This window comes from Bombus pascuorum, chromosome 10, assembly GCF_905332965.1.
Source record: "Bombus pascuorum chromosome 10, iyBomPasc1.1, whole genome shotgun sequence".
Classification (NCBI taxonomy): Eukaryota; Metazoa; Arthropoda; class Insecta; order Hymenoptera; family Apidae; genus Bombus; species Bombus pascuorum.
In genome coordinates, this window is record NC_083497.1 from 12,131,907 (window position 1) to 12,143,948 (window position 12,042).

Here is a 12,042-nt window from a genome sequence, read left to right on the forward strand (position 1 = left end):
GAAAGATCCACGTTGGGAGAAAGAGGGAAAGGTGACACTACAGGACAGCGACGAAAAAAGAGAACGAAAGGAAAACGTGGAAAGGGGAAGAACAGGGTATGGAAAGAGCGAAAGAGAGGGAGAGGAGGACGCAGCTAGAGAGACGAGAGTTTAGGGGGAGGTAGAGCGTAGAGAACGCGGAGGTGGGAGAGAAAGAGAGACCCGTGACACTCTGTGGCTGCGTTGAGTTCGACTCACGTAGTAAGTACTCAATTCGCGATGAAATATCGCGCCGACCATCGCCATGCGGACGATCATAACGGGTTGCCCGCACTTGGCCGACTGCTGCACGCAACTTCCGCTTTCGCGGCTCTTTCCCTCTTTCTCCCTCCCTCTCCCACCCTTTCTCTCTCTCTCGATCTCGTTTCGTTTTTCGCCCCTTTCGTTTCTCTTTTCGTACTTTCTGTTTCCTCCCCTTTTTCCTCTCTGGCCATTCGTTTGGCAAAAGAGAAAAAGCGCAAAACAGTTCAAATGAACAACGAATCAAACGAGATGAAATTTATTAGAGGTCTTCCCCGATACAATGTCCTTAATAAGACTTAATTTAAATCGAATCGCTGGCGTTCGTGCGTAATCTACGAGCGCGCACGCATCGCATATTTTCCGGTATTAGTGTCCAACCACCTGTCTGCTCGGACAACTAAGAATCAATCGATTAATCCGATTAAAACGCGCGTACGTAGGATACCGGCGTACGTTCGTCGAGTGATCAGCGTTTCGCTCTGCTGCGCCCCTTTCTCTCGCTTTCCATCGAATCTTTTCAGTTATCAGAGAATTTGTTCGATTCGAAGAGGATACGAAGCGATCGTCGTTGATACGTTGTGGTGCGAACATTGTACCAAAGATTCTGTTGAAGCTTCAAATCTTTCATTATCGGAAAATTTATTCAATTTGAAAAAAAAATCAAGGAGGAATCGTTACTGATCTATGCCCGATCTCTCGTCCATATCTTGCGCGAAAAATTTTCCGGAAGGAAACATTGAAATACGAAAAGTCTCGTTTCGGTTTTAGCTGAATTTAAGGCCAGATCGAAAGAGAAAAAATTATCACCGGATCTAGACATAGTTGCAGCATGTGTTGTAAGTTTCTTGGTAGTTTCAATTATAAAATAAATATGATGCATCAGCGCGAATGGAAAATTGCAAGGAAAAGATGAGAGGTGTGCCACGAAACGTGTACGGATTTGCAGTATAGATAAAATAAATTGTATCGATAATATCGAACGATAATATATTCGAGATTCCTGGATCGTGTGGCGACCGAGGGATCACGTGCGCGTACCAAGTGGCGCGTCTTCGGGCTCAAAGTGCTACTACGCCCATAGCAATTAATTTTCTACTTCCGCAAAGACATCGATCACGCGTCGTACATACGCGATCCGCGAGTACGATGAACAAGACGGAGGTTTGCATCATTCCCAGCGGGAATCTTGATTATAATTAATGTTGAATCCGACGTCGAATATTAACGAACGAATTTCTGCGTTTCGTTGCTTGTCTCGTTTATTTCGCGATTGCCTTTATTCCACCGAATAAAGTAACACGAACGTACGAAAAGCGTACATCGTCGGTGTAGAAAATACATGTGCTTGGTCGATAAGAAAATTCGGATCCGCTTTTCTCATTGCACCTATTCCACCTATTGCGCCAACCTCGTTAATTCGGAATTAACGCACCAAGCACGAAGGATACAATTTGCTGCGAAACAACTTTCTAAGATGAGAATTCTCTGTAAGGAAGGAAAAGCGTGAATCGGCTGTTTGGAATTTCTTGTATCGATGAGATACGACAGAGATTAGAAGAATATGTACGTACCGTCGTAACTGAGTCTTCGTTTTGGCCGCGTAAGAACAATCGGAGCACTTGTATCGTCTATTAGACGGCGTGCTGTCGTGTACCAAGGTTCTGTGCGATCTCAATTCGGAGGCTGTTCGGAGCACCGTTGGACAGCCCGGAAGTCCGCACTTGTACTTTTTCCCAGCGTGGCGCAGCATATGCTGTCGCAGCGAGTGCCTGAAAGAAAAGAGAAATGGTGGTTGGAAGCGAAACCATTCGTATATGGGTGTTTAGCGTGTTCTAAAAATATTTCGCCGTAGAATTCGTATAATTTTTCGAATACCGAGAGTGAAACGATCGGGCGACACGACGGCGCGCGGAATAATGATTTCGCGACTTAAAGGGACACACGTTTTCGTTAAATTCAACGCGTAATAAGACAGCACAATGGCCCAACGAATGCATGGTACGCGTGTGACCATCGGCTGTTCGCACGCCATACGATCCGATCGCAGCTGTTGCATCCTATATCAACCTGCCGGCGAGCGCACACAAGAGCTGCACTTTAAATAGTTTCTGTCAAGAGGTGACGATCTATACGGTTAGTGAACTTATACAACCAGATAGTCGAGCGACTCGACGAGTTCGCGTTCCTACTCTAGTTTCGCTACCGACATTGCCTCCTTCCTCGTTTCTTTTCCGATGCGACAGTTACTCTTGGCGAATGGTCGACTGGAAATGTTGCACGGGTCCGTGCCATCCGTGTAAATGCGAAAACCGCGAACCAGGTAGCGACACGGCGAAGAGAAGAGGGGACGAATGAACGGCAGGAAAACGACAGAGAAGGCACGGGTAATACCGGCATTCCTCGGGACGTATAAAACTAAGCGAAAGCTCGTCGATGTTATCGAAATCGGCAGCAAATTTCCGAACGTGGTAGCCACGATCTTCGCGTACGTATCTCTCGGTGCTGTATCGAGATCTTTGCGAACGAACGTGGTCACCGGCGCAGGGAAACCTACCGCGGTAACAGAACGAAGGACACGGATTTTTCGAGATGGCAGCTCGACGATACCGGCAGCGGGCTCTCCGCGAGCGCGCAACAGAACGAACGCGGTGCCAGGATCCGAACGTGGACGAAGGACAGGCGGATCGAAGAAGAAAATCAAAGAAAAAGGGACGCGGAGGAGGACAGAGATTCGAAGCGGAGGAAAGAAAGAAAGGGACAGAGACGAAGAACGGCAGAAGCAGAAGAGAGGCTACGAGATCTGGGCCGTCCTAGAGGGAGTCCCGGCCTACCCAATTGGCTACGCAAGTGTAACGGCAACTTTTACAATGTCAGGATATACACGCCCTCGCACGAGCTTAGGACGTACCTTCTCTTACACCTGCACTCGAATAGTCTTTGCAAGTACGTTCCCGTGTCACCCGTTGCACCAACCTCTGCACCCACTCGCCAAGCTACGCTTCTTCTTCGCCTCTTGTTTCGTTCGCGACCCCTGTCCGTCCTCTTCGCGCGACTTTTTTACCAGGCTCGTACTGCCGGTCAAGGACAAGTCGTATTCGAACAGATCGGCCGAAAGCCTACCGCTACGGCAGCGAATCGTCCAAACAAATTGACCGATCCTTCGAGAACGAACACACGCGACGTATCCTTGCTGTAGAAAGGATATAGCTATGATCGATCTAACTGAAACTACTCGTACGCGTTACGCGAGACAACTTTTTATTCGCAAACTCTTTTCGATCGAATTTATGTTAACAGATTCTGCTTCTCTTTCTTTCTGTCTTTGTTTTTTTTTTCTTCTTCACGTGGAAGGAAATGGAAGCGACTATGGGAGGAAATTAAGGAATGCAAGGATTCGCTTGATATTTTCGTTTTTTTTTTCGTTTTTTCTACCGCCGAGACTCTGGAATTTTATGACATTCGAAGACGTGTTCAAGCGTTTACAACATTACGACGAATTATTGCCTGGTCCTTAATGGGTTAACCTGTTGACCGAGTTTTCCTCTGACTAGAAACTTTTATAATCAGGAATTGAAAGTTAATAAAAGTATAATTTATTTCGAGTATAAATGGAATGACTTTCTACCGTATAGTAATTGCTGCATTTGTAAAAATTAATTCGCCGCTGCAAAACAACTGGCTTCCGAGTTCTGCTCCAACGCCTTGTCTCTTTTTATGTCTTTTCAAGTTTCTGTTTCGATGATCGAAACCTACGCGTTTTCAAGCTTCGCCAATTTTACGACTATCGTATTATTCCTGCCAAGAGTGCTACTTACTTTCCATTGTACTTTGTCGTCATATCGAAAGTTATCGTTTCGCTAACTTCACGAAAAATCGCGATGTTAATAAGATGCTACACGTTTTACGCTAAACACACGCTGTACACTTGACGCGTACGACTATCCGCTACGCATAGATCGCCTTTAGTTTGGACGATTACTTCAGTCGCAAGTCTCTAGCTAGGCTATACCTATTCGTATTTAGTAGAAATTAAACACTTTTATCGCTTTTATTTTCCAGTTATTTCATTACGATCGCGATCTCTCATTCGCACCGCGTGTCTTAGAAAATTTGCTAGATGCTGATAAATGCGATAAACGACCGGCAATGGGTTTGCTGAAAAATGTGTTGATACACGTTGCATCGTTAGTCGTCTTCCTTCGTAAAAGGATGTAACACAACACTGCCATTAATAAATTTAGGAAACATTTATGTACATAATAATAAGTGGTTGCCTCTAAGTAAAAAAGATATCGATATAGCGCATTATATGCATCTGTGTTTTCTCACGGTTGCTAAACATAGCGAGGAGAAAGAGCGGAGGAGAGTAACCTCGGTCGTTGAGCAATACTCGAAACGTATTATAGACGTCTAGACGATCGTCACGCGTAGGATTCGCGAGGAAAGTGCAAACTCCCGCCGTGAAATCGTCGATCAATGTATTTATCGCGCTTTCGATTCGGATTCGCGGAGGAGTGGAAGGATAATTTGAACAAAAGGTAAAAATTTGTCGGGACGAAGCGAACGCCGAGACGGCGTCGAGGAACGCGTCGCCTCGGTGAATTATAGCGTTGGGAAATCTCGTGTTGCCGGCCCATTCCGGGGGATTGGAATTCCGATAGAACAATATTAATATGGTGGTGGACAAAAGCGCGTCTCGCGGCAACGACATTGACGAAAGAGGGACGGAGGAGGTTAAAATACGAGGGAAAGAGAGAGGAGGCACGTTCTCGGCGTGTGTTTCGGTGGAATGTCGCAGGCGTGACAAGAGGCCGTTAAGAAGAGTCTCGGTCCGATTGGGTAAGCGGATGCGGTCACTCCGGATGATTTAGCGCGACGTCCACCGTCATCTCGTGAAATATGCGCCGGTCCGGCTCGAGGTCATTTAAAAGTCTAATCCGCGGCGGTACGATCGTCGTTATATTCGTCAATAACGGCGGCGATACGTTGCCTCGAGAACTCGCGAACCCAAAGAACGCGCACGGACCTCGTAACCGCCATGATATCCTCCTCTCGTCTCTGGCGAATCGATCGATGGACATAAATCGCGTACGCGACGATAGCTGTTCGATGATACGTAGGGTGGAACGAGCAGCGAGTTGCAATCTTCGAGGCAAGATTCGTAAAAAAGTGAAACTCCTTGGCTTAAGGAAGACGACGACGACGACGACGACGACGACGAGCTAGTTGGCAGAGACGAGTTGGTGCAACAGTCGGATCGAGCGTAGTCGATCACAGAACGAGGCAAGTATTCGCGTTCGTTCACGAAGCTAAAGTCAGACAGGATATAGCGACGTACAGGTTAATATAGCCTCGATCGTTCTGGGATGGGAATGGCGGAGCCAGCGCGGCGATCGTGTACTATCCGAGAGGAGGGAAGCGGATGAGAGCGAGCGAGCACGGGCATTAATTAAAAAGGTTGCGCATTAAAATGATTTGTTTTAATTGGCTGAACGCGCTGAGGTATTTATGGCCTCGCGGTCCTTCGCTCGGTCTGTCGGTCTGCGGCCTCTACAACGAACGTCGACTCGGACTCGACTTCTTCTTCTGCCTCTCCTTCTCTTCCTCCTCCCCGATTCCCCTTCCCCGATGCTTTCTCGGCTCGTTTTCTCTTCGCCTTCCTCGCCTTTCTCGCCTTCCTCGCCTTCCACGTCCTCCACGCCTTCCTCGCCTTCCTCACCGACAGTCTTTCCTGCCGTGCCAAGTCCTTCGCGGCCTAGTCCCCTCCGCCCCTGACCTCTTCGATTATCTCGAAATCGGACGATCGTTCATTCCGACTAGCCACGAGAGCTAAAAGCCGATTCTCTTCTGGCGTACAGCAGAACCGAGGGCGATTCATAAATATCGAGCCACGACAAGTGGATCTTTATTACCAGGAATGATTTACGCGCGACTTGGCCGAGCTCTTTCTTCGACTCTGTCACCGACGCGACATATCTACGAGGCTAGCCTTCCCCCATCCTCGAAACTAGCAAGTCGCTTCTTTCCGTAATTTAACAGCGTTTCCCTTTTCCTCCACTCTCTCTCTCCCTCTCTCCCTCTTTCTTCTTTTTCTCTGTAGCTCTTCGTCTAGCGGTTCGCCTGACTCGTTTCGGTTGGACAACGAGATGATCCTCGGTTTCGTTCAACTGCGTACGAGACACGCGAACTTGGCGAACCGCGAACGCAGAGAGGCGAGCGTGGAAGAGGAAAACTCGCGGCGATATGAAGCGAAGCGGCCGAACGAAGAGTACGAACGGTTAAAAGGTAAATACTCGGAGAGCCTACGGCTCGCTGGAGAGTCGAAGCTGCCGCGGTGGGTGGAATCAACGTTTCCAGCGGACGATGGCTAAGGTGGGATCGTGATGGGCCGTGATGGTGGTGTGGCCGTGGAACGATGCCGAAGAGGAGGCAGGACCAAAGTGAACCGAAGGTGATGCATGGCCGACGGTTTCTACGGCGGGGCCGCAGACGAAGAAATAAAGAATAAGAAGAATATCCGCTTCGTCGGGTCCAGAGCCGGCCCCCTGGAGCAAACGCTGTCATAACTCAATCCCACCTTCGTCCGTTCGTACGTCCGTACGTCTGTCCCGTACCGTTGCAGGTTGCACCTGCGTTCGTCTCGCTCTTTCTCCGACTTCTCTGCTTACATCCAGTCCTCTCTTTTCATCTCTATCCGTCTTTCTCGGAGCTCGATCTTGATCATGGCCAAGTATACCCTCTCGATGTAAAGTCATCGGGAGATCTTCTTCCTCGCTCAGGTTAGATTCCATCCGTGATTTTCGTGCCAGCTGTGTGACTTTTTCGTGTTCGCGATGGATCGACCGGTACGTCCCACGGAAGATACGCGGCACGCACTGTTCGCGTCCAAACACCACAGCGTCGATAAGACGAACGCCGGTTAAGGCGAGATTTCTTACGAGCATCCGCGTTCGGATGCTTTTCGTTGGACGCGACGTTCGAAGATTTCCTATCGGCGTTAGATGCTTCGTCATGATCGGATTTCACGGATGTTTCTGCATCCGTGGCAAGTTTATTGGGGAAAATCTAACGCGCGAAAGTACGTGGAATATTCAAAGTAGAGCGGTCGTCGTGATCTTTGGTAGACGAAAGGAATTTCTATTTACGTTCTATTTCTTTCCTTGTATGCGGAAAAATGTAGATCCGCGTGAAAGTCGACGATTTAATTATAACGCGTCGAACAGATACGCTTCGAAACGATCGCATTCGCGTCAGATTCGCGCTCCAAGAGGAAATCTTCGTGGAGTCGCCAGACGAAATTCGGCATCCTCGCCGCACTCTCGATGCTCTGCCATCGTCTAAATTCCTCCTCTGTTAGATGCGATTCCGGCAAAACAGCTTTTTGCCGAGCGAACGCGTGCGCATGCAGGACCACCGGCGTATCGCGGTTGTCGTCGACTTAACGTCGATTTCGCTTGAAACGAATTCTGTCCGTCCTCGTTTCGTCAGAGTCAGCAGGATCGAGTCCGGGAACCGGTTTAAGAAGTGATTCACGCGTTATTTAAATGGTATAAATTGGTCGATTCCAAGCGGAGATAAAAGCTCGTAAGACGAATCACGGCTTTAATTATAGATTTCTCAAATTTATGTAAACAAGCAGATAAATCCACGGAGGAACACAGATCGATTCTATCGTGTGTGTGTGTGTGTGTGTGTGGGTGGGTGGGTGAGTGGGGGGAAGTGATTTGACGGGCCGAGTCGAAAGCCCGAAATAAATCGATCGATCGTGCAGTTTCGATCCTCGGCAACCCTTCGGACGATAAATCTTTCGGAGGAAAGGCCGGTCAAAGCGGGCTCTCGATCGGCGGCGGGCCATCGTTTGGATTTGGCGCGAATGGAAAGCCAAATCGGAACAAACGATCGAACGACCGGAACGTCAGAGGCTCGACCCCGAAAAGCCAGCTTCATTAGCGCGTACGTGACCGCGCGTCAAAATAAGTTCAAATTAACTCGCGAATCCCAATCAAAGGCTGCCCTGCAGGGACAAACAAAACTGGAATTTCGCTTCTGTCGACCGCCAGGGAGTGGTTTGTTAGTCCCGTATTTGGCGCTGATGCTGTAAGTCGGCGAGAATAAAAAAGAAACGACGAGCGGGAGAGGAGGAGAGGCGCGAGGGAGAGATCAGGCAGGAGAGGAGGGGACGGATAGGTTGGAAGGGTAGAAGGGTGGGAGGGAGGGAGGGAGGATGGTAGGAACTGGAAAAGGAAATGGGATAGAGCGAGAGATTCTAGCTGCCGCGTCAGGGAGATTAGGGGATCGTAGGGTTGGTTGTTGCCAGTAGAGCCAACGTGGGCACGGAGCGGAGGGGTGGTTAACGCTTCGCAGCCGAGGCTCAGAATAAACAACAATATTATAACGCGAGCTTAATTGCGCCAGAGGGCTCGGTAACGGGCGCATAAATCGGAGCAGCGAGCGCGCGCGCCCTCCAAACTACCCTCCCCACATCTTCCTCTCTCTTTACCTCCGTCTTCGTCTCTCCGATTCGCCACCCCCCTAGAACATGTAGCAGTCTTCCACGAGCCGCTCCCGGAGTAGGATTCATTTACAATAAACATGTCCTCCGCTAATTTCGTCGGTGGAAAAGGAGGAATCTCCGGAACGGAGGAGCGTCTTAACCGTAACGTACGTCGACGTTTCTGCCTTCTCGTTCACCGGAGACGATCATTCGTTAGGGGAAGATCGCGAGTTCTTCGTTATCGAGGATAACCTTACCAGAGATTACGAGCCGAATTTCTACGCGGATATCCGCGTTCTCAGCCATTCGTTACTCTTCCAGCCTTTACGCCAGTCTCGGGCTCGTGGAAAAAATTTTAATTAAATAAAACAACTCGCTGCTCCGGAGAGCGGACCATATTTTTTATTTCGCTTCTGGATTCGCCTTCTTCCCTCGTTACCGCATTACGAGAACGCGCTGAAGCGGCTTTCACGGAGTATTCGTGTTCACCGTACCGCACCGTGCTACACCGCACCGCACCGCATCGTACAGCACCGCACACCGCGCGCCAAACTTATCGAGAACAGCGACCCGTGGCGTGCTGCGACGCGATACCGAAAAATTTCCCTCGTTAGATCTAGTTGCGATGCTTGTGGTTTCCCAATGTATTCGCGCGTTGGCGCGCCAAGTCAACGCCAATGACGATAAAAGCCGAAAAGAAGGTCGAACGAAGCGTCGTCGATGGTGGATAAAAAGAAAGCCGAATGACTCTTTCCTTCGTTTATCCTACCTATATACATATATATAATTTATTTATTCTTTTTTTGTGTGTGTACGTGCGTGAATGTATTTTACGAATGGATAGACGCGCGGAGAAGTTAAAAGACGGCCGGCCAAACGAGCAAACGAACAACAGAAGGATGGAGAAGAAAAAACGGCGGATGGAGGCTCGGGGGGATGCGGCGTTTCGAAAAGAGCTTGTAAAGGGATGGAGAGAAAAAGAGAGACAGAGGGGCGGGTTAGGTCTGGGTTAGCGGCCTGCGGCTATATCTACGCGTCCTCGACCGCAGGCCTGTTTTATTTTATGAATCGCAATATTTCACGCGACAACTGGACTCGCGGGGCGGTCACCGCTAAACTGTCTGCATACGGGGGCCGTGCTTACCGCGTGCCACCATACCAAACCATACCACACCGCGTACCATCGCTACCGACCACCATTGCCACCACATAGGAACGAAGAAAACCCATGCTTAACGTACGTACGTTCGTACACAGGCGCGTTCTTGCGACACAATGCGCGCACCGGAGAGACACCTCACTAATACATTTCAATGCGACGAATGCGGTGCAACAGCGTCGTCGCATTGTTCCTCAGGGGGGCATGCAGAAATCTTTCCTCCTCTTTCTTTTCTCTCGCGAGGCCAGCCCGACCCAGGTCCACCGTTTTGCTCTCCGGCAGCGCGGACAATTCCTCGTAGGATTCAGCAGGCCGGATGTTTAAGGGTGCCTACGGGGTGATCCGTAAAGACGACACCGTGCCTCATTAGCAGCGCCAATGGAGGTGAGAGAAAACGATACACTCACGCACACCGTCCAGACAATGGTAGGATAAGAGACGAGAAGGGTTCGCCGCCGATTCTCCATTCTCTTCGCTCTCTTCGCTCTCTTCGGTCCCTCGAAATTTACGATGATCGGAGATTTATGTACCGCTTCAATTCGAACATGCCTCGCGTTCGAATTAACCGTGCGAAGCTTCCTACTCTGTTTTGTCATTATCTCGGATCCAGTAATCCCCTACTTTTTACATTCCCTCTACCATACGACGGCCAATCTATCAGAGTTTCGAATTTCCTTTTCCGTTTCGAATACAACGATTAAGACGATCGTTTGAACGATCGGTATAACTTTAATCCATTAACCGGAGGAAGACCAGTTAATTCGCTATTCGTTTCGTCAGTGTCTTGGACACTACGTTCGTTCTATTCAGAAATCCCCTGTTTCTTCGTTCTCGTCCCTCGTTGCGAAACAAACTCCGTCATTTACATACGTAAATTAAACTTGACCGAATTAAAATCGACGCGGACCAAACGGACGTGCGTCCTCGATCCATTCGAATTTTCATTCGACGATTGTAAAAGTCGGCGTAACGATCGAACGGGCTAATACCCGTGAAAAAGAAAACGCGTCGTTTCTACCCCACGAAATCAACTACCGTGCGAGAGGCTTTCGTTCGTAAATAGTATCGGGAAAGTGATTCGGTGAAACGTCAACAGGCAGCGAGGTTACGCCAATCTCACCCAGTATGCCTATCTTTACGGCGTTTACCTGACCGGCTACGAAGGAGGTGGACGCGCCATTACTGCTACGGAAGATAAAAGATACGCGCGCGCCACGCCGCGGTCCATATATGTAAATACCTCTGGGGAACTGGCGTACACATCGTCAGGCAGAAACGAGAGGGTTGCCGGTGGGTAGAACGCTGGAAAGGACTGACCAGAGCACGACGAGGAGAAAAGGCCGCGCGGTACGAGAGGCGGAGGGCCCGAGGGTGGAACGAACGAAACGTACGGTCAGTAGCTCGCGTATGTAACATACTATCTTGAATATGCGCATACATCGAGAATTGCCCGCTTATTCTGAGAATTGGTTAGGCGATCGAATGCGCGGGAGCTGCCCGTCTTCTCGTAATTATCTCTCTTCTCTTCTTCCTTCCTTCCTTCCTTCCTTCCTTCCTTCCTTCCTCCTATCCAACCCTTCTTCCCTTCCTTCTTGCCCGTTCTCGCCGCGCCATTCCTCGCTTTCCTTCTTCCTATTCTTCCTTCTTTTACTTCTTGCAGCCGCTACCCGCCTCATGCTCTTCCATTTTTCGATCTTCTTCTTTTATCTCGTTCCTTACCGGTGTCACGTTCTCGACCGATCCCTCGCAATTTCCTCCGGTATCTCGTAACGAAACACACGTCCAGAACCGAACGAACGACATTGAAAACTTTCGAAATTGAGACCGAGCAAAACGTACGAAACGCTAGCTTCGTATAATCGATGATAACAGTTTGTTGCATCCCCGAGAACCTAGCAAGTTTGTAGAACGCCTCTTGCTAGATTGTCTCCGTTTGCTCGGCAAAACGGAGACAGAGTTTGGATTCGACATTGTCGACAACTGACGCGCAACCGACGCTCGTCTTGCCCTCGATTCTTGGCGTAAATGAAGCCGGAGAAAGTCCTAATCAACGTGGCTCGACCGGAAGTTTTAACAACCTGCGGTCGAAAGATGACGCGCGGTTCTG

The 12,042-nt window shown here is 49.3% G+C and overlaps 1 protein-coding gene across 2 annotated transcripts in view; it reads right to left on the reverse strand.

Moving 5' to 3' along the window:
- The window catches only part of LOC132911177 (zinc finger protein 91), a 36,800-nt gene that overhangs the window by 5,986 nt on the left and 18,772 nt on the right, over positions 1-12,042 (reverse strand). For both annotated transcript variants that reach the window (XM_060967594.1, XM_060967595.1), the window contains exon 7: positions 1,854-2,051. In XM_060967594.1, the coding sequence (XP_060823577.1) occupies positions 1,854-2,051 (198 nt within the window). The remainder of the gene's footprint in view (positions 1-1,853; positions 2,052-12,042) is intronic.